Here is a 23,524-nt window from a genome sequence, read left to right on the forward strand (position 1 = left end):
TATTTATCCTTGAATTTAAACTTAAAAAGGGGATAAGCTTCCATCTATGCATATCTGCTTTTATCTCTGAGATTAATGGCCCATAATTTACCTGTGACAGTGTTGAAAGATCCTTCGGCAGGGTTATTCCTAAATATTTTAATGATTTAGCTTCCCACTTAAGATCGTATGTATCGTGCAATTTTTTGGATGGTGTATAATTTAGGGACATAACCTGCGTTTTCTTTACATTTATTTTATAACCTGATATTTTCCCAAAGTCATCCAACAGTGTAAACAATCCTATAAATGATTTTTCTGGTTCACTCAGACAGACCAAAACATCATCTGCGAATAACGCCACTTTCTGTTCAATCCCTGCCACCTTGATACCTTTTACGATTTCGCTCTGTCTTATTAGTTGGGCAAGTGGTTCAATATATAGTGCAAAAAGGAGAGGAGAAATTGGGCATCCCTGTCTAGTGCCTCTCTCTAAAATGAAGGAGTCAGAGAGGTCCCCATTTATCTTAATTCGGGCTGTAGGGCTGTCATATAGAGTCTGAATTACTTTAATAAACCTTTCTTGAAAGCCGAATCTTCCTAACACTCTGTATAGGAATGCCCAACTAACCGAATCAAAACCTTTCTCAGCGTCCAATCCTACTACCATTGTCTCTGTCTCGTTCTTATTAACCTGTTCTAATGTGTGCAGAGTTCTCCTTATGTTGTCCTGTGTTTGTCTTTGTTGAATAAATCCAGTCTGGTCTAAATGGATTAGGCCAGGTAAAAGCTTTTCCAATCTGCGCGCTAATATAGATGTAAATAGTTTGTAATCTAAATTAAGAACACTAATTGGCCGATAATTGCCACATTCTAGTTTATCTTTACCCTCTTTAGGAATAACTGAAATAATCACTTCTCTCCAGGAAGGTGGAGTTTCTCCTCTCTGCAAGATCCAATTAAAGGTGTTAAGTAGTAATGGGGCTAACTGTGTCTTCAGGGACTTGTACCACTCTGAGGTAAACCCATCAGAACCCGGGGACTTTCCAGCCTTTAACCTAGAGATGGCCACGTTCAGTTGTTTGACAGTTACTGGTTCTAATAAACTTTCATTTTGTAAATCTGTAAGTTTAGGTAGATCTAAAAAATTCAATACACTGTCTATATAGGGCTCATTGGGGGCCCGGGGTTGGGAGTACAGCTCTCGATAATATGTTTCAAAACTCTCTTGAATTTTCCCTATTGTACTCTCCACAAGCTTTGTCTTTGGATTCTTTATTTTATGAATTGTATTGTCTGCTTGTTGTTTTCGTAATTTATATGCTAATAATCTAGCTGATTTACCTCCTACTTCATAATTCTTTTGTCTCAGGTAAAGAAAATTTCTTTGAGTTTCCAACATATAAATATCATCAATTTCACTTTGCAATTTCCTAATTTCCTGTTTTCGATTTGAATTACTTTTGTTGCTATCTACAACTTGAAGTTCCTCTCCTGTCTTTCATCTCCAGATCCCCACTCTCTCCCTTGGTCCATCTCATTCAGTACCCCCTCCCCCTCCCCCTCCCCTCTCTTCCCCTCATACCCTCTTTCAATCTCACCCTGCCCTGAAACTACTTTTCTTCCGATTTCCTTCTGCAACCTTCCTCCTTGTCTGCCGCTGCCTGCTCCTCCCTCTCTCACTCACTTCCCCTCTCCCATTCTGTCTCCATGCCAGTATCCCCTCAGAGGACCCATCGGGCAAGACACTGGTCATGAGTCCGGTGGATTTTGAGCGAATAAAGGCAGAGTCCCGGGTAGTCAGTGAGGAGGAGCGGCACGCCATGAGAAAAGCCATTGAAGCAGAGAAAATGCAAGCTGCGGTAGGTGACAGCCCCATCAGTGACACACAAAGACCACAGTACCCCTCCTGTACACCCTGTCGGCAGAGAGGGTGTCTCAGCTTGAGACATTGACCGTTCACTCACCTACCATAAATGCTGCCTGACCTACTGAGTTCCTCCACCATTCCGTGTGTCATCTCTTGCCACTAGCTTTCTTTCTCTCACTTTCTCCACAACTCATATTTCTTGTTGCACCCTCCCTTCTCAGCACGCCATTGCCTGTCACCTGCTCGTCCTCCCTAGTTTGCCACCTCTCTCCCAAGCCATCACCACCCCCTCTCACCCCCTCTCACCCCCTCCTCACCACCTCTCACCTCCCCTCACCCCCTCACCCCACTCACCTCTCAGCCTCTGCTCCTCCCGCCACTCCAATCTCCCTTTCTCACTCCCCCTGCTGTGAGCCACTCCTACCACCATCACTTGCCCTGTTTGCCCGTGTTTACAACCAGGAGTTGTCAGCTGTTCGGAAAGGCTTCATCCGGGCCAAGGAGATGGAGAGGCAGAAGAATGAGAGGCTGACTGATGTGGAGGAGGCGGCACGTGACAGGGCCCTCTACCTGCTGGAGAAAGCCAACAGCATGCGGCTGGAGCAGGAGGACGAGATCAGAAAGATCAACCAGGTGAGGAAGGGCAAAGTGGTGTGAGGGAGGGGACGTGACCGGGCCCTCTACCTGCTGGAGAAAGCCAACAGCATGCGGCTGGAGCAGGAGGACGAGATCAGAAAGATCAACCAGGTGAGGAAGGGCAAAGTGGTGTGAGGGAGTGAACGAGGCTCTGAGGGGCGGTGTGAGGGAGTGAATGAGGCTCTGAGGGGCGGTATGAGGGAGAGCAGGGTGGGGATGGGGAGGGGCCGAGGCTCTGAGAAGCGGAGGGAGGGGCCGAGGCTCTGAGGGGTGGTGTGAGGGAGGGGACGAGGCTCTGAGAGGTGGTGTGAGGGAGTGAACGAGGCTCTGAGGGGCGGTGTGAGGGAGGGGACGAGGCCCTGAGGGGTGGTATGAGGGAGAGCAGGGTGGGGATGGGGAGGGGCCGAGGCTCTGAGAGGCGGAGGGAGGGGACGAGGCTCTGAGAGCTGGTGTGAGGGAGAGCAGGGTGGGGATGGGGAGGGGCCGAGGCTCTGAGAGGCGGAGGGAGGGGATGAGGCTCTGAGAGGTGGTGTGAGGGAGGGGACGAGGCACTGAGAGTGGTGTGAGGGAGGGGACGAGGCACTGAGAAGGTGGTGTGAGGGAGGGGACGAGGCTCTGAGAGGTGGTGTGAGGGAGAGCAGGGTGGGGATGGGGAGGGGCCGAGGCTCTGAGAGGTGGTGATGGGGGAGGGGACAAGGCTCTGAGAGGCAGAGGGAGGGGACGAGGCCCTGAGCGGTGGTGTGAGGGAGAGCAGGGTGGGATGGGGAGGGGGCCGAGGCTCTGAGAGGCGGGGGGAGGGGACGAGACTCTGAGAGGCGGAGGGAGGGAGGGGACGAGGCCTGAGAGGTGGTGTGAGGGAGGGGACGAGGCACTGAGAGGTGGTGTGAGGGAGAGGACGAGGCTCTGAGAGATGGTGTGAGGGAGGGGACGAGGCACTGAGAGGTGGTGTGAGGGAGGGGACAAGGCTCTGAGAGGTGGAGGGAGGGGACGAGGCCCTGAGCGGTGGTGTGAGGGAGAGCAGGGTGGGATGGGGAGGGGGCCGAGGCTCTGAGAGGCGGGGGGAGGGGCGAGACTCTGAGAGGCGGAGGGAGGGAGGGGACGAAGCCTGAGAGGTGGTGATGGGGAGGGGACAAGGCTCTGAGAGGTGGAGGGAGGGGACGAGGCTCTGAGCTGGTGTGAGAGAGGGGACAAGGCTCTGAGAGGTGGTGTGAGGGAGGGGACGAGGCACTGAGAGGTGGTGTGAGGGAGGGGATGAGGCCCTAAGTGGCAGTGTGAGATAGGGCTATAGATCAAGGTAATGGCTCTGGAAGAGTGAGGAGTCTCAGAGTGGGTGTTGGTGAGGACCTCGTGCTGCAGTGTCACCTTTTACAGCTATCCAGGGAAGGAGGTGCCCAAGGCAGTGTGGGAGAGAACAGAGGCATGGCGAGCACACTGGACTCTGTGCTGGGTTGGGGGCGGACTGCTCTCCCTGGAATACAAGCTGGATTGCTTTTGTCTGCGGCTGTCCCAGTGTGAGATGAGCAACTGCTGTGTGAATCAACCTTCAGGTCATGCCACTCAAACAAAAACAGTCGCAGATGAGTATGTCTTCACAAAATCATTCAGTCTTCCCTCATCAGAAGCCCTAGATGTACCATGAGACCTGCAAATGCTGAGGCCCAATTAGTGGCATTTGGGTCTCTCAATCAAGTAAGGTACAAGAGGTCCAAGTATGATCTCTGGAAAGCCATGTCATGGGTGAAGTAATTCCAGACTAAAGGATGTATGCTCAGGGCTTGAATGTGATCACCTTCTGCAAAGAGAAACCACGTGACATAGGTGACAACAGGGCTTGACTTCCAGATGAGATCAATGCTGTCTATGCTCGCTTTGACCATCAAAACATGGAGGAACCTTCACGATCTGCCACACCCCCCACGTCCTTATGATTTCAGTCTCTGAGGCTGACATGAGGGCATCCTTCAAGAAGGTGAACCCAGGGAAAGCATCTGGCTCAGATGGCTTCTCTGGCCAAGTATGAAAGACCTGTGCTAATCAGCTGGCTGGTGTGTTGACCACTGTCTTTAACCTCTCGCTTTGGCAGTCTGAAGTACCCACCTGCTTTAAGCAGGCCTCAGTTATATCAGTACCGAAGAATGTGGAAACTTGTCTCAGTGACTATCCTCTTGTATAACTCCAGTGCCAATGGAGCTGATTGTTGAGATCAGGAGGAGGAAACTGGAGCTCCATGAGTCACTCATCAGGGGATCAGCGATGGAGAGGGTCAGCATTTTTAAATTGCATGATGTCTTCATTTCAGAAGACCTCTCCTGAGCGCTGCATGTAAATGTCATTATGAAGAAAGCACAACAGTGCCTCTACTTCCTTAGAAGTTTGTGAAGATTTGGTATGACATCTGAAACTTTGACAAACTTCTATAGATGTGTGGTGGAGAGTATATTGACTGGTTGCATCACAGCCTGGTATAGAAACACCAATGGTCTTGAGTAGAAAATCCAACATGATGTAGTGAATATGACCCAGTCCATCACAGGTAAAGCCCTCCCCCCAAATGAGCACATCTACATGGAGTGCTGTCACCGAAAGCGGCATCCATCATGAAGGACTCTCACCACCCAGGCCATGCTCTCTTCTCGCTGCTGTCATCAGGAAGCAGATACAGGAGCCTCAAGACCTGCACCACCAGGTTCAGAACCAGTTATTACCCCTCAACTATCAGGCTCACCCCATCACTGAACTGTTCCCACAATTTATAGACTCACTTTAAAGGACTCCTCATCTCATATTCTCAATACTTATTGCTTTTATATTCATTATTATTATTATTTCTTTTATATTTATCTTGATATTTGCAGTTTGTTGTCTTTTGCACTTTGGTTGGTTGTCCTGTTAGGTGCTTCTCAGATTTTCTGAGTATGTCAGCAAGAAGATGTATCTCAGGGTTGTTATGGTGACATACATTGTATGAACATAGATTTAAAAGATACTTCGAACTTTGAATTCAGGGACTTGTGTTCTGTGGCTGCATGTGCTATCAAAACTATATGTGCTGTGTGCTCTGTGTGACTATGTATTGTGTTTTTCCCCTTGGCCCCTGAGAAACGATGTTTGGTCGAACTTGAACTTACGAAGGAGAGGGTGACCCATGTGATAGGCTTCACTCTCAATGATTGTGTGTGTGATTCTTTTCTTTAGACCATTGTTGGAGCCAAATGCCACGCGATCCGTGATGCCCAGATCCTTGAGAAGGACCAGATTGCAAAGGAGATGTTGGAAGAGGATAGGCGACTGGACACAATGATGGAGGTAGATCGTCAGAAAGCTCTAAAGATGCAGGACGAGATCGAGTACAAGAGAAAAGAGAATGGACTGAGGTAAGAGGTGAGGAGAAGGTCATGACAACAGAGAAGTGGCAATGAGGGGAGAGAATGGACTGAGGTGAGAGGTGAGGAGAAGGTCATGACAACAGAGAAGTGTCAATGGGGGGAGAGAATGGACTGAGGTGAGGAGATTGAGAGACAGCAGAGAAGTGTCAATGGGGGGAGAAAATGGACTGAGGTGAGAGGTGAGGAGAAGATCATGACATCAGAGAAGTGGCAATGGGGGGGAGAGAATGGACTGAGGTGAGAGGTGAGGAGAAGATCATGACATCAGAGAAGTGGCAATGGGGGGGAGAGAATGGACTGAGGTGAGAGGTGAGGAGAAGATCATGACATCAGAGAAGTGGCAATGGGGGGAGAGAATGGACTGAAGTGAGAGGTGAGGAGAAGATCATGACATCAGAGAAGTGGCAGTGGGGGGGAGAGAATGGACTGAGGTGAGAGGTGAGGAGAAGATCATGACATCAGAGAAGTGGCAATGGGGGGGAGAGAATGGACTGAGGTGAGGAGAAGGTCATGACAACAGAGAAGTGGCAATGAGGGGAGAGAATGGACTGAGGTGAGTAGAAGGCTGAGAGACAGCAGAGAAGTGTCAATGGGGGGAGAGGATGGACTGAGGTGAGTAGAAGGCTGAGAGACAGCAGAGAAGTGTCAATGGGAGGAGAGGATGGACTGAGGTGAGTAGAAGGCTGAGAGACAGCAGAGAAGTGTCAATGGGGGGAGAGGATGGACTGAGGTGAGTAGAAGGCTGAGAGACAGCAGAGAAGTGTCAATGGGAGGAGAGGATGGACTGAGGTGAGAGGTGAGGAGATTGAGAGATAGTGGAGAAGTGTCAATGGGGGGAGAGAATCAGGGGTGAATTGAAAGTGAGACCTTGGTAACAGAAGGAACAGAGAGAGGGAGGGAAACCGACTGAGAAAGTATGTGATTATGAAAGTGCAGTGGGATATAGAAGAGAGCACGGAGGAATGAGATAAGACAGACAAAAGAAAATAGATGGGGGTTGGGAAGAAGAGAGATGACAGGGGAGGGTAAATGGACAAGAAGAGGGCTGGAGAGAAGAGCAGAGAGGTCAGAGAAAGAGGAGAGGGAGTGAACGGAGTATTATAGGAGAGAAAATGGTGGATTGGGATAATGTGAGGAGGGCTCTCATTGTTTCAACTGTTGTGGCAGGGCCAAAGCTCACATCATCGAGCAGATAGAGGAGAAGGAGAAGGAGCGGATACTGCAGCAGGAAGTCAAGGCCTTGGAGGCTAGGGACAGGCTGCAGGCCATGGAACAACTACATCAGGAGGATTTAGAGGTTAGAAGAAGAGACCTCTGCAGTCTCTGCCCCCACACTCAGCTGCCACCCTTTCCCTTCCTGTTCCCATACTCCTTACCCAACTGTCATTTCCTTTGCCACACCAACCATCAGGCTCCTGAACCGTGTAGATAACCTCACGCATCTCAATGCAGAACTGATTCCACAACCTCTGAACTCACTTCCAATGTCTTGCCAACTCATGGGCTCAGTATTAGTACTATTTTAAACATTTGTTTTGTATTTGTAGTTTGTCTTCTTTTGCACAATGACTGCTTGTCAGTCTTCTGTTGTGTGTAGCTTTTTATTGATTCTATTGTGTTTCTTTGTTCTACTGTGAATGCCTGCAAGAAAATTAATCTCAGACTGGTATATGGTGACATATATAAATTAAGATGATAAACTTACTTTGAACTTTGAACTTCCCCTCACTTCACCTGACCTTCCACTCCTTCCTTTCCTCCAAGTCCCCTTCACTACCCTCTTTCCCCCCTCTGTCTGCCTTCCCTAACCCAGCTTTCTCCCACTCTCTCATCCTCCATATCGTCCTCTCCTTTGCCCACTTCTGCACATGTAATCCTTTCCTCATGTCCTCCCTATCCACTTCTCTCATTTGGTACATTTAAAGTGGAGGTTGATATGTCCTTGATTAGTAAGGACGTTAAAGGTTACGGGAAAAACACAGGAGAAATGGGGTTGAGAGGGAGAATAGATCAGCCAAGATGGAATGGTAGAGACAGATCGACGGGCCAACTGGGTGCTTCTGCTCCTTTGTCTTATGATCTTATGGCCCTCCTCTTCCCTGTCTGCCTTTCCCACTACTCCTTCCTGATGCAGGCTCTGACTCGAACTGCTAACAGTTCCCCCCCCCCACAGAAACTGCTCAACCCAGTCTTCCCCTCCTCCCCTTGTCCCAATCTCCTACACCTCCCACCACCCGTCTACTCCTCTGCTCCCTTCTTCTGCCCCTCCTACCACTTCACTCTTCACCACCACCAGTGCATTTGCCACCCCTCTGTCCTCTGCCCTTGCCACTCCCCACCTCATCCTCCTCCTGCTTCTCTTTGCCTTCTTACTTACACTCAGTGGGCACTTTAATACTCCTGCAACTCCTGTACCTAATGAAGCGGCCACTGAGTCTATGTTCATTGTCTTCTGCTGCTGTAGCCTCTACATTTCAAGGTTTGATGTGTTGTGCTTTCAGAGATGCTCATCTGCGCAGAACTGTTGTTATGCATGTTGTTGTTATTTGAGTTATTGTCAGTTTCCTGTCAGCATGAATCAGTCTGGCCATTCTTCTCTGACTTCTCTCATTAAGAAGGCATTTTACTCACAGAACTGCTGCTCACTGCACTTTTTATTAATTTTTAGACAATGCTGTGTAAACTCTAGAGACTGTTGTGCATGATAATCCCAGGAGATCAGTAGTTTCTGAGATAATCAAACCACTCAGTCTGGCACCAATAATCGTTCCACGATCAAAGTCACTTGGATCATATTTCTTCCCCATTTTGATGTTTGTTCTGAACAACAACTGAACCTCCTGACCATGTCTGCATGCTTTTATACATTGAGTCGCTGCCATGTGGTTAGCTGATTGGATATTTACATTAATGTACAGGTGTACCTAATAAAGAGGCCACTGAGAGTATCTGATCACCTTTCCATCACCATGTGTCTTCCTCTTGTCTGACCCTCCCCTTCCCCTTTCCATCCCCTTCTCCCCAACCACCTGGATTATTCAAGTTCAAGTTTAATTGTCATGAATACGGCCAAACAAAACAGCGTTCCTCTAACACCTAGGTGCAACAGACAGTACCAACAGTCACACACAGCACAAGGCACCCATAAGATAGCAGTAAGCATACAGTCACACAACAAAGAATATATACATATAGCCCAAGTCCCTGAGTGACATGTCCTGTAAACTGATGGTGCACGGGTGTGGTCTCTACCCATCCAGAATTTGCAGGAGAAGCGACGAAAGCAGGCCCAGACCCACCAGGAGGTTATGGCAGCCAACGAAGCCGTGTGGCGCAGGAGGGAGCAGCTGCAGGAAGAGGACCGCGTCGCTGACCAGAAGGTTCGCGAGTTCCAGGATGCCAAGATGGTGAGCAGCAGGGGCTGGGGGTGTGTGGGGGGTCTCTGAGGGTCATCACATTGTCGTGGTTGAGAGTCTTGTGAGTTTCTGAGATCCCAAGAGCGATGCTGTCTGGTAAGGTCACCCATGGCGCTAAGGTCAAGGGGAAGCTCCAGACTAAGAGCAACCTGACAACGAACTCAGCGGTAGAGATGACACATCATGATGGGAGTGAATGGTCCCCAGTTGTTTTGGATGCTAAGCCACTGGGCCCTGACCCCAATCTGTCAAGCATCGTATGTGCATCAGCCTTAAATAAAGTCACACACTAGGGTTCTCCATTTCGGGAATAACCCCTTGGGAGAATATCATGCTTGATTCGAGTGATGACGTAACTTGGATCATTCTCTGAGAGAAGAGGAAGCAGGCCCAGTGAATGCGGAGGGAGTCAGGCTGGAGAAGTGCAGCATAACACTATTGCAGTGACAGTGACCCATGTTCAATTCCCTCCATATCTGTAAGGAAGCAGTTTGTACACACTCCCTGTGACCACCTGGGTTTCCTCTCGGTGCTCCAGTTTCCCCTCACATTCCAAAGATGTACTGGTTCGTAGGGGAATTCACCATATGGGTAAAATTGGATGGGCACTGGCTTATTAGGCCGCAAGGGCCTGTTACTGTGCTGTATCTCTAAACAAAATAAAATAAATTAAAATTAACTTAAGACAGAGGGGTACTGTGTGAAGTTGTGGGAGTGGGGAGAATGGAGAAGGTTGTGGGGCAGTGAGAGCAGAGGAGAAATGGTGAGGGAAGAAGTGATGGGGCACTGAGAGGGTGGGGCTCGAGGGGATGACTGGGGTGATGATGAGAGTTGAGGTTGTTGTACTGAGTGTGGAGAGAGAGAGGGAAGTCTGCAAATGGACAAAGAGGACTGAGAGATTCGATGCAGAGTGAGGGGGAAGTGAACTGAATATGGAGTGAGAGGGTGGGGGTCTCAGGTTTGAAGGAATAGAGCAATGGGGTAAACAAGTAAATGGGGACCTAAAGGCAGGGAGCATTGTGTAGAGGGAAAGAGGAGAAGGGACTGGTTATATGGAGCAGATGAGAAGGATAGAGGGATAGAAGGAAAGTGGGAGACGGATGGTGAAAGATTGAATACAGTTCAAACCTCTGGTCACACGTGGGTCCTTATTCAAAACTCCAGCTCCAGTTTCCAGCTGACCCTTCTAATATGTATGCCTTTTGACAAAAGATTGATGAATATCTGTTGAAGATCAGCAAATTCTTGATGCTCCTTTTACTGAAAGCGAAATTCAGAAAGCTATTCTTTCAATACAATCTGGTAAAGCTCCTGGATTGGATGGTATTTCTGCAGGATTTTATAAAAAAAATGAAGATTTGCTTACTCCTTATATGTTGGAAATGTTTAAAGGTTCTTTTCTGCTAGGAGAGTTACCTTCCACATTTTATGAAGCTTCTATTTCTTTAATTCTTAAGAAAGATAAAGACCCTACTGATTGTGCTTCATATAGACCTATTTCATTATTAAATGTAGATGCTAAAATTCTTTCAAAAATAATGGCTAATCGGATGGAGAATGTACTAGCTAAAATTATTTCTCAGGATCAAACAGGTTTTATAAAAGACCGTTATTCTTTTTCTAACACTCGGAGACTGCTAAATATTATATGCTCATCGTTCTCTAAGACTTCCCAATGTGTTGTTTCTCTAGATGCTGAAAAGGCATTTGATAGAGTTGAATGAAAATATCTATTTAAAGTTTTAGAGAAATTTAGCTTTGGTACTAATTTTATTAAATGGATTAGATTGATATGTAAAAGCCCTATTGCCACTGTTATTACTAATAATTGTAGATCCCCCTTTTTCCGACTTTCGCGGGGTACGAGACAAGGATGTCCGTTAAGCCCTTTGTTATTTAATTTGATGTTGGAACCTTTGGCTATTGCACTTCGTGAAACTAAAAATAGTCAAGAAATTTCTATAAATGAGACTGTTCATAAGATATCCCTTTCTGCGGATGATCTTTTGGTTTATGTTTCAAATCCTGAAGAATCTATTCCTAGTTTATTGAAATTATTAAATGAATTTGAATTGTTTTCGGGATATAAATTAAACCTGCATAAAAGTGAATTACTTCCTTTAAATGATTCTGCTTTTATATATGATGACATTCCTTTTAAAGTTACGGATTCTTTTAAATATTTAGGTATTATCATCACTAAAAATTATGGAGACCCTTATAGAGCTAATTTAGTTCCCCTAGTGGATTTTATGAAGCAATTTTTTTCTAGATGGAATACACTTACACTTTCGTTAGTCGGTCGAATTCATGATGATTTTACCAAAATTTTTATATGTATTTCAAAATATTCCTATTTTTCTAACTAAGAAGTTTTTTGATCAGGTTGATTCTATTATTTGGAATAATTTATTTGGAATAATAAAAGACCAAGAATTGGAAGATGTCATTTACAAAAATTAAAAAAGGATGGAGGTCTTACTTTGCCTAATTTATGAATGTATTATTGGGCGGTTAGATATACGTTACGCGTGTTCTTGGTTATACTGGATCGATAAAAATGAACGACCACCATGGGTTGATCTGGAATTGAAAGCTGTGAAACAATTTTGTTTAACTTCGTTATTAGGAGCTCCTTTACCTGTACAATTAGCCAAAATTTCTATTTTAAATATAAATCCTATGATTAAGCAATCATTACGAATCTGGTACCAGTTTCGTAAGTTTCTTAATCTTAAAAACTTTAACCTTTTTAGTTTAATTTATTGAAATTATTTATTGAAACCTTCACTTAGTGATCCTACCTTTTCTCTTTGGAGGAATAAAGGAATTTTTTCCTTTATGGATTTGTTTCAAGAAGGCCGATTGATGTCCTTTGAGAAATTAGGAACTAAATATTCTCTCTCATACTCATATTTTTTGCAATATCTTCAGGTCAGACATTTCTTACAAGAATGACTCTGACCTGTTAGATATTATTTTAAAAATGAACCTTTAGTGAAAGGTTTCATTGGGAAAATTTATAATTTACTATTACAACAGGATAACTATCCTGTACTTAAGATTAAGCAAGATTGGGAAAGAGAGGTTAACGTGACCTTGATAACAGAGGACTGGTTCCGCGAATTTTGAAGTTGATCAACTCTTCTTCGATTTGTGCCAGTCATTCTCTAATTCAATTTAAAATTGTACATCGTTGTTATTTGACAAAGGAGAGATTGTCTGAAATATTTCCTAATGTAAATAGTCAGTGTGATAGATGTAAAACTGAGATAGCTACATTAACACATATGGTCTGGTTGTGTTCTGTTCTGAAACAGTTTTGGAAATCTATTTTTTTCTACAATTTCCAGAGCTTTATAAATCAATTTACAACCTAATAAATTGACAGTTTTGTTTGGTATAATTCCTCAATATATTCATGGTATTTCTATATCAGACCAACATGTAATTGTATTTGTCACATTATTGGCTAGGAGGGCTATTTTATTAAAATGGAAAGATGCCTCTGCTCCCACTTTGATACAATGGTTCTCTCAGGCGATATTATGTCTTAGTTTAGAAAAAATTAGAAGTCAAACTTTTGATCCTAGATTTGACTTCGAGAAAAGGTGGGGGTCTTTTGCCGTTATTATCATTTGATTTGAGTTAATTAGGATGGTCCTTTTCTGATGCTCGGATATATGGATTTGGTTGGTGGAATGATGTCTTTTTTTAATGGAAGCTTGTATGGTGCATAGCTCCGGGTTTGTGCTCCAAATGGGTTTTTTTCCCTGTTTTTTTTGTTATTAGGGGTTTTTTTTTGTTTTAGTTAGTAGGGGTTCTTTTTTCTTTCTTTCTTTTTTCCAAAAAAAATAGCTTTAACATTTTGGGTTTTTTTTTATTATTATTGATAAACTGTTCAGTTTGGTTGATAGTTTAACTCTTATTCTACATATGGATACGTTGTCTTGATTATCTTGATGTATTTTTCTTTGTTGTTGATTTTCAATAATAATTAATAAAAAAGATTTAAATATGAGAAAAAAAGAAAAAAAACTCCGGTCACACGCGGGTCTTTATTCAACCAGGACACGTGGGTCTTTATTCAAACAGACGCACGTGGGTCTTTATTCAACCAGGACACGTGGGTCTTTATTCAACCAGGACACGTGGGTCTTTATTCAAACAGACGCATGTGGGTCTTCATTCAAACAGACTCACGTAGGTTTTTGTTCAACCGGGACACGTGGGTCTTTATTCAAACAGACGCATGTGGGTCTTCATTCAAACAGACTCACGTAGGTTTTTGTTCAACCGGGACACGTGGGTCTTTATTCAAACAGACGCACGTGGGTCTTTATTCAAACAGACGCACGTGGGTCTTTATTCAAACAGACGTCCGTGGGTCTTTATTCAAACAGACTCACGTAGGTTTTTGTTCAACCGGGGCATGTGGGTCTTTATTCAAACAGACTCACGTAGGTTTTTGTTCAACCGGGGCACGTGGGTCTTCATTCAAACAGACGCATGTGGGTCTTTATTCAAACAGACGCACGTGGGTCTTTATTCAAACAGACACACGTGGGTCTTTATTCAACCGGGATACGTTGGTCTCTATTCAACCGGTCACGTGCGGGTCTCTATTCAAACAGGCATGCGCGGTCTCTTCAATCGGGTACGCGAGGGTCTCTATTCAACCGAGCACGCGTGGGTCTGTATTCAAGGCCACAGGTGTGACAATAAATGATGCAGCTCATTATATTTTTAGCTCTCACAGTGTCAGTGTATAGTGAAACCTTGTTGATTGAAGTAATTTAACGTTCAGCGTTTGCTTCTCGGTAGATCGCAGATGAACTTTGGCTTTTCCTGTTGTGGTTTCCTGGCTTATTTTGAACTGAAAATGTTATAAGTAATGTGTGACTTCTTGTCAGGCACTGAGACAACCTATCTCAAAAGCTGCTGAAGGTTGTAAGTTCCATCATCATGGGCACTAGCATCCTCATCATCGAGGGCATCTTCAAAATGCGATGTCGCAAGAAAGCGCATCCATCGTTCAGGACCCTCCTCACCCAGGACGTGTCCTCCTCTCCTTCCTACTCCCAGGGGTCCTGAAGGCACACACTCAACATTTTAGGAAAGCTTCTTCCCCTCTGTCATCAGATACCTGATCAGACATGGAATCTCTGAACCCTCAGTATTTTTGCTCTTTTTTTTGCACTACTTACTTATTTTTCACACTGTAATTTATATGAACATAACGACCGTAAGATTAGGAGCATGATTAGACCATTCAGCCCATCGAGTCTGATACCCCCATTTCATCACGGCTGATCCCAGATCCCACAACTCCATACAACTACCTTCTTGCCATATCCGAAAACTATCAACTTCCGACTTAATGGAATTGGTCTCCACCACAATCTGTGGCAAAGCATTCTACAGATTCATTACTCTCTGGCTAAAAAAAACCTCCTTACCTCTTCTTAAAGGTCGTTCCTCAGTTTTGAGGCTGTGCCCTCTAGTTCTGGATACCTCACAGGAAACATCCTCTCCACATCCACCCTATCTAGTCTTTTCAATGTTCAGTAGTTTTCAATGAGATCCCCACACATTCTTCTAAATTCCAGTGAATACAGGCCCAAAGCTGCCAAACGCTCCTCATACGTTAATCCCTTCATTCCTTGCGTACGTTCTCTGGACTCTCTCCAATGACAACACATCCTTTCTCGGATAAGGGGCCCAGAACTGTTGACAATACTCCAAGTGTGGCCTGACTAGTGTCTTATGAAGTCTCAGCATTACCTCCTTGCTTTTATATTCTAATCCCCTTGAAATAAATGCCAACATTGCATTTGCCTTCTTTACCACAGAATCAACCTGTAAATTAACCTTCTGGGAATCTTGCACGAGGACTCCTAAGTTCCTCTGCACTTCTGATGTTTGAACCTTCTCCCCATTTAGATTATAGTCTGCACATTTGTTCTATTTATCAAAATGCATTATCATACATATCCCAACACTGTATTCCATCTGCCACTTTTTTGCCCATTTTTCAATTTGTCTAAGTCCTGCTGCAATCACCTTGCTTCCTCAGCACTACCTACCCCTGCGCCTACCCTTATATCGTCCGCAAACTTTGCCACAGAGCCATCAATTCCATTATCCCAATCACTGACAGACGATGTGAAAAGTCGTGGTTCCAACACTGATCCCTGAGGAACACCACCAATCACTGGCAGCCAACCAGAAAAAGGCCCATTTTATCCCATTCACTGTCTCTTGCCTGTCAGCTATTCCTCTATCCATGCCTGTATCATTCCTGTAACTCCATAGGATTTTATCTTGTTAGGCAGTCTCATTAGTGGCACCTTATCAAATGCCTTCTGAAAATATAAGTAAATGACATCCACTGCCTTTCCTTTGTCCACTCTGCTTGTTACTTCCTCGAAGAACTCTAACAGATTTGTCAGGCAAGATTTCCCTTAACAGAAACCAGGTTGACTTTGACTTATTTTATCTTTAGTCTCCAATTATCCCGAAACCTCATCCTTAATAGTCTCGGACGCTTCCCCAGCCACTGAGTTTAGGCTAACTGGCCTTTCTTTTGCCTTTCTCCCTTTTAAAAGAGTGGAGTGACATTTACAATCTTCCAGTCCTCTGGGACCATGCCAGAATCATGTGTTTCTTGAAAGATCATGACCAATGCATCCGTTATCTCTTCAGCAACCTCTCTCAGGACTCTGGGGTGTAGTCGTTCTGGTCCAGGTGACTTATCCGCGTTAAAAACTTTCAGTTTACCTAGGTTTATACCGTTGCTTATAGCTTTTTTAATGGGAAAATGGGCCATAAATCTCCTCTGATGGAGGCAAGGAACCGTGCAGTAAGTAAGCAGACTAGAGATAAAAGGCATGAGCTTCTTTCATTCTGACTGCTATTTAATGATTGTAATTGTATCACCTAGTGTCGGGCAGACATGTGTCTCTGCTTTCCAGGTATTAGCTGCTGCTGTCAAGAAATTACCACGAGAGCTCCTTGCGTGCACCCTACCAGAGTCTCAGTTTAAGATAAACCTCTTTCACCCGGTTTCTCTGAAGGAAGCAGAATAAGCAGTTGGTCGAGGGAAAGAGAATCAGAATCAGGTTTCATATCACTGGCATTTGTCATGAAATTTGTTATTTTGCTGCAACAGTACAGAGAAATACATAATAAAGAACTATAAATTACAATGAGAAATATATACATTAAAAATTTTAAATTGAATGTGTGGTGCAAAAAGAGCAAAGAAAGAAAAAAGATTAGTGAGGTAGGGTACATGGCTTCATTGTCCATTCAGAAATCTGATGGTGAAGGGGAAGAAGCTGTTGAATGTGTGTCTTCGGGTTCCTGTACTTCTTCCTCGGTAGTAGCAATGAGAAGAGGTTATGTCCTGGATGACGGGTGTCCCTAATAACGGATGCTGCCTTTTTGAGGCATTACCTTTTGAAGATGGCCTCAGTGCTCCCTATGATGGAGCTGACGGAGTTTATACATGCTGCAGCTTTTTCCGACCCTGTGCAGTTGTCCTTCCATATCAGACAGTGATGCAACCTGTTAGAATGCCCTCCATAGTACACCTGTAGATTGTGAGAATCCTCAAATTCCTAATGAAATACAGAAACTGTTGTGTCTTCTTTGTCATAGCATCGATATGCTGGGCCCAGGATAGATATTCAGAGATGTTGACACCCTGGGACTTGAAACTGCTCACCCTTTCCACTGCCGATCCCTCGCTGAGGGCTGGTGTGTGTTTCCTCAGCTTTCTCTTACTGACATCCACTATCAATTAGTGACATTCAGTGCAAGGTTGTTGCTGTGATACCACTCATCGAGCTGCTTCGAATGAATCAGGTCAGGCAGCGCCGTGATCTTCCCTCCTCTTCTACCTCCACCTACTGTCCTTCTGCAAGCAGCTAACTTTTCTCGAATGTACCAGGTTTACTCCAGCTCCATGAATTAGTACTTTCCTTTCCTTGTCGGACCAGCACAAATTGCTGTAAAACATTCTGCAATCTCCAGTTCTGGGCTCCATCTCACAGAGCCCTAGGACTCCACACAGGGGGCGCTGCAATCTTACAATCGATAAACCAGTTCAGCACATAGGAGCTTTACTCTGTCTAACCCGTACTCCGGAGTGTGTGATGGGACAGTGTTGAGGGAGTTTCACTCTGTGTGTAACAAGCGGCCTGGGACTGTGTTAGGAATAATTAGAAGGAATAATAATTCTGTGTCTAGCCCATATCCTGGGAGTGTATGGGGACTGTCTTGTCTCCCTTTCTCTTCACCATTTACACCTCGGACTTCAACTACTGCACAGAGTCTTGTCATCTTCAGAAGTTTTTTGATGATTCTGCCATAGTTGGATGCATCAGCAAGGGAGATGAGGCTGGGTGCAGGGCTACGGTAGGAAACTTTGTCACATGGTGTGACCAGAATTATCTGCAGCTTAATGTGAAAAAGACTAAGGAGCTGGTGGTAGACCTGAGGAGGGCTAAGGTACCGGTGACCCCTGTTTCCATCCAGGGGGTCAGTGTGGACATGGTGGGAGGATTACAAATACCTGGGGATATGAACTGACAATAAACTGGACTGGTCAAAGAACACTGAGGCTGTCTACAAGAAGGGTCAGAGCTGTCTCTATTTCCTGAGGAGACTGAGGTCCTTTAACATCTGTTGGACGATGCTGAGGATGTTCTACGAGTCTGTGGTGGCCAGTGCTATCATGTTTGCTGTTGTGAGCTGGGGCAGCAGGCTGAGGGTAGCAGACACAAACAGAATCAACAAACCCATTCGTAAGGCCAGTGATATTGTGGGGATGGAACTGGACTCTCTGACGGTGGTGTCTGAAAAGAGGATGCTGTCCAAGTTGCATGCCATCTTGGACAATGTCTCCCATCCACTACATAATGGACTGGTTGGGCACAGGAGTACATTCAGCCAGAGACTCATTCCACCGAGATGCAACACAGAGCGTCATAGGAAGTCATGCCTGCCTGTGGCCATCAAACTTTACAACTCCTCCCTTGGAGGGTCAGACACCCTGAGCCAATAGGCTGGTCCTGGACTTATTTCCTGGCATTTATATATTACTATTTAATTATTTATGGTTTTATATTGCTATATTTATACTCTATTCTTGGTTGGTGCAACTGTAACGAAAACCAATTTCCCTTGGGATCAATAAAGTATGACTATGACTATGATAGTGTAGAGGGAATTTTACTCTGTGTCTAAACCTTGTCCTGGCAGTGTGTTATGGACAGTGAGAGGGAGTTTCACTCTGTGTCTACTTGTCTCCTGTCTTTGTATCCCTTGCTAGAAAAGAGAAGCTGAATATGAGGAGTTGCAGAAACGTCTGAGACGAGAGAAGGCGATAGAAATTGCTCGTCTCCAGGCTCTGCAGAAACGTGCACACGATGTCAAGGCCGAGCAGGTAAGTGTAACAGCAGCAGAAAAAATTACTTGGCATCCTACGAACACAGAAATCATTCCAGGAAACAGTGCAGATATGTCCAAAAACACATGCACCTCAGCCTTCCAATTAGATATTATTTCCACTGATTAGCAAAGCACATATAGAAATGAGGACTGAGAGACATATTCAGTACAGATATCCCCCTGAGAGAGAGGGTCTGAGTGAAACCAGTCAGTGTACAGATATCCCCCTGAGAGAGAGGGGCTAAGTGAAACTGGTCAGTGTACAGCCATCCCCTTAAGAGAGAGGGACTGAGAGACACTGGTCAGTGTAGATATCTCCCCTGAGAGAGAGGGACTGAAAGGCACCGGTCAGTACAGATATCTACGAGAGAGAGAGAGAGAGAGATACATACATACATAATACATACTTACGGGTCAGTGTAGATTTCCCACTGAGAGAGAGGGAATGAGAGACACCAGTCAGTGTACAGATATCCCCCTGAGTGAGAGAGACTGAGAGACACCGGTCAGTGTACAGATATCTCCCTGAGTGAGAGGGACTGAGAGACACCGGTCAGTGTACAGATATCTCCCTGAGTGAGAGAGGCTGAGAGACACCGGTCAGTGTACAGATATCCCCTGAAAGAGAGAGAGAGAGACACACACACACACATCTGTCTCTACCACCCCCGCCCCCCCCCCCCCGGCAGAGTGTTTTACACACACACACACACACACCGGTCAGTACAGATATCCCACTGAGAGAGAGAGACTGAGATATCAATCAGTGTAGATATCCCACTGAGAGAGAGGGACTGAGTGAAACCAGTCGGTGTACAGATATCCCACTGAGAGAGAGGGACTGAGTGAAACCAGTCGGTGTACAGATATCCCACTGAGAGAGAAGGACTGAGAGACACTGGTCAGTGTACAGATATCCCACTGAGAGATATCAGTCAGGGTAGATATCTCACTGAGAGAGAGGGACTGAGTGAAACCAGTCGGTGTACAGATATCCCACTGAGAGAGAGGGACTGAGAGACACTGGTCAGTGTAGATATCTCACTGAGAGAGAGGGACTGAGAGATACCAGCCAGTGTAGATATCCCACTGAGAGAGAGGGACTGAGTGAAACCAGTCGGTGTACAGATATCCCACTGAGAGAGAGGGACTGAGAGACACTGGTCAGGTCACTCGTCTGAGTGCTACTGGTACCATGTAACCCAGTACTACCTGTCGCATGGTCATGTGGTCAGCGACTAAACCAGCTCCTCCATCAGGCTTGCCTGGTGAGGAAGGTGGCTAGACACCCTGCAGGACGAAAAACATGACCTGTCAAAGGGCGGATGAACCCTCTCGTAGGGTCAACGGCCATCTAGCAAACGGACTGAGCAACACCGGTCAGTGTACAGATAGCCCCCTGAGAGGCATCGGTCAGTGTAGATATCCCCCTGAGAGAGAGGGACCGAGATACAGCAGACGACATATACACTCTACAACCTGAAAGGAGGGAAATGAAGCTCCCAACTCCTTCGTCATCCTATAAACTGTCTGTCCTGCATAGGATGAACTGCGCGCCAAGCGAAGCCAGGAGGCGGCAGAGCGTGAGTGGCGGCGCAAAGAGTTGGAGGACGAGCGGAAGAAGGCCAAACTGAATGAGGAGCTGAAGAAATCCCGCGTAAGCCAAATCCAACAGAAGCAGCATTTCCTAGCTGTGCAGGCCACCAAGGAACGGCAGGAGTTCGAGAGAGTGCTCAGGTAAGGAAGCCATATTCTTCCTTGTCCAGCTGCACAGTGCGGCTCAAACCTTTCCTGCAGTCTAGCTTCAGGTTGGGGAGACAACATTTGTTTTCCCTTCCCTCTGATTCAGATGCCCAAAATTGGCTTCGAAGTTCAACAGTGCCATTGTTTGTGACAATGTCGTACTGTGGTATTGTTTGTCACAATATTGTACTCTGATATTGTTTGTCACATTGTACTGTGATAGTGTTTGACACAACATTGCACTGTGCTGTACTGTTATATGTTCTGTTTTCACCTCTCTTCTTGCTGTATGGTATATTTTCCAAAACCTCAGATCTTTGATACTCTGAGTTCTTTGATCTATCTGCTTATAGGGACAAGTGTCCTCTGCCTCCTGTCCTAAGTCATGCCTCATGACACAGAGGGCATCTTCTGCTTCTTCAGTCCAATCATAATTCTGCATATACTAGCAGAATTAGGGTATGGGCTCGTGCGTCTTCTCCGCCATTCCATCATGGCTGATCTGTTATCGCTCTCATTCTCATTCTCTGGAGCCCGTAACCTTTGATATTCTTACTACTCAAGAGCCTATCAAGCTTCGCTTTAAGTACACCAAGTGGCTTGGCCTCCACAGCCGTGTGTGGTAATGAATTCCACTGACTCAAGACCCTCTGACTAAAGAAATTCCTCCTCATCTCTCTTGTCCCAGACTCCCAAATTAGGAAACGTTCTCTGCATGTCCACTTTATCTATGTCTTTCAATATTCAAAACGTTTTGTTGGGATCTCCCTCATTCTTCTGAAATCCAGCAAGGACAGGACCAGAGCCATCAAATGTTCCTCATACCTTAGCCTGTTCGTTTCTGTGTACCATGTCCCATCGTGCTATCATACCCAACCTTCAAGGTGAAATCTCTTGCCCCAATTATTGTCTTCTGAGCCTTGTCTGAGGACTTCATATCCTTCCCCAATGCCAGCATCTTGAACACAGTGCAGTGCCCTGCCGCTGGCCTGATCTCTTTCCTGTCATGTGGCTGGCTCTCCCCTCAACTTCACTGCCAACATCTTCTCCAGGCTCTTCACGGCTCTAGAGTCCACCACCGGAGATCTTGTGTGAATCCTCTTCTCACCACTGACTTGTCCACAAATACTCAGAGGCCTGGTGAATATAATGCACTTCCTCAACTGTCCCCTTATCTCTGTCTATTGCCAAATCTATCTACCACGGTGACTGAACCTCTCAGAGCTCCTGGGAAACCTATTCCAATTATTCAGCAGCACCATGCTGAGGAATTCTTGTCCAAAGTACTCAGGGACTGCACCCCTGACTCTCGAACTGGGTGCACACGCCAGGGGAACATCCTCCCTGCATCCGTCTGACAGAACTTTGTATCTTTTAGTGAAATCAACGGCCCTGCAAACCTCATGTACACAGTTCCCTTGTGCTATCACACCCTTCTTTACAGGTCAAATGTAAGGAGGAAGTATACAGTTAATATACTGAGCAAACCTCGGGTCCAAATGCACAGCACTGTGAAAGTGACTTGTGAGTTTCCTCTGAGCTTGGGTGAGACTAGAACAAGAGGTCATGGGCTGAGAGTGAAAGGGGAATTGTTTAAGAGGAACATGAGGGGGAGCTTCTTCACTCAGAGGGTGGTGAGAGTGTGGAATGAGCTGCCAGTGAAAGTGGTGTGTGTGGGTTTGATTTCAATGTCTAAGAGAAATTTGGATAGGTACGTGAATGGAAGGGGTATGGAGGGATATGGTCTGGGTGCACATTTACAGGACTAGGCAGATTAATAGTTCGGCATGGACTAGATAAGCTGAAGGTCCTGTTTCTGTGCTGTGGTGTTCAATGATTCTATGGATTGGTAAAGAAGGTGTACGACATGCCTGCCTTCATTGGTCAGGGCACTGAGTAATTGGAATTGGTTTATTATTATTATTACATGTACTGTGATACTGTGAAAAACTTGTGTTGCTTACCATTTATACAGATCAATTCATTACATAATGGATTGTAGAAGAACAAGATAAAAACAGTAATAGATTGTGGAATAAAGTGTAATAGGTACAGAGGAAGTGCAGTGCAAGTAGATATTAAGCTGCAACTTTATAAGAGGTAAATGTGAGGTAAAGAGTTATTCTTATCGTACCAGGGAACCTTTCAATAGTCTTATACCAGCAGGATAGACACTGTCCTTGAGCCTGATGGTACATGATTTTAGGCTTTTGTATCTTCTTCCCAATGAGAGTGGAGAGCCGAGGAGCAAGGAAGTAATGTTGCAGTTGTATAAAACTTGGTTTAGTTTGCACTTGGAGCAGTGTGTGCAATTCTGGTCACCTCATTACAGGGGTGATCTGATTTAAAATGTGGAGGGGTTAGATAGTTAGAGTCATTGTGTCTGGTTGGAAATACTAGAGGTGCAGGCGTGCACTTAAGGTGATTGGCGAGGTTTGGGACAGCTCTTTTTCACACAGAGAGGTAGATGCCTGGAAGGGGCTGCCAGAGGGAGAGATGGAAGCTGATACAATAGTGGTGTTTCAGGTTTTCAGACAGATGAAAGGATGTGCAGGAAATGAAGCATTGCATCAGAAGAGAGTTAGTTTAATTTGGCACCTGGTTCAGCGGAGGCATTGCAGGCTGAAGGTCCTCTTCTGTGTTCCTGCATTGTGGCGGCCAGTATTGTGCACATCCCTCTGTCCCTCTGTTTCATACCCTGGTCCCTGTCAGCAAGGGGCCATTAGCAACAGCATTACAGCACTACCTTCACTGCCCCATGCACCACTGACACCAGCCTACCCACCTATACAGTGCCTATAAAATGTACTCACCCCCCTTGGAAGTTTTCATATTTTATTGTTTTACAGCATTGAATCATAGTGGATTTAATTTGGCTTCTTTTAACACTGATCAACACAAAAAGACTTTCATATCAAAGTGAAAACAAATCTCTGGAAAGTGATCTAAATTCATTACAAATATAAAACAAAAAATAATTGAAAGCATAAGTATTCATCCCCTTCAAGTCAGTATTAGATGCATCTTTGGCAGCAATT

At 45.3% G+C, this 23,524-nt stretch overlaps 1 protein-coding gene across 4 annotated transcripts in view; it reads left to right on the forward strand.

Moving 5' to 3' along the window:
• Positions 1 to 23,524, forward strand: part of LOC134343512 (cilia- and flagella-associated protein 45-like) — a 48,962-nt gene that overhangs the window by 20,343 nt on the left and 5,095 nt on the right. For all 4 annotated transcript variants that reach the window (XM_063042240.1, XM_063042241.1, XM_063042242.1 and 1 more), the window contains 7 exons: positions 1,697 to 1,841; positions 2,312 to 2,482; positions 5,681 to 5,859; positions 7,039 to 7,168; positions 9,132 to 9,278; positions 18,625 to 18,738; positions 20,287 to 20,480. In XM_063042240.1, the coding sequence (XP_062898310.1) occupies positions 1,697 to 1,841; positions 2,312 to 2,482; positions 5,681 to 5,859; positions 7,039 to 7,168; positions 9,132 to 9,278; positions 18,625 to 18,738; positions 20,287 to 20,480 (1,080 nt within the window). The remainder of the gene's footprint in view (positions 1 to 1,696; positions 1,842 to 2,311; positions 2,483 to 5,680; positions 5,860 to 7,038; positions 7,169 to 9,131; positions 9,279 to 18,624; positions 18,739 to 20,286; positions 20,481 to 23,524) is intronic.

This window comes from Mobula hypostoma, chromosome 3 (genome assembly GCF_963921235.1).
Source record: "Mobula hypostoma chromosome 3, sMobHyp1.1, whole genome shotgun sequence".
In the NCBI taxonomy this organism is placed as follows: Eukaryota; Metazoa; Chordata; class Chondrichthyes; order Myliobatiformes; family Myliobatidae; genus Mobula; species Mobula hypostoma.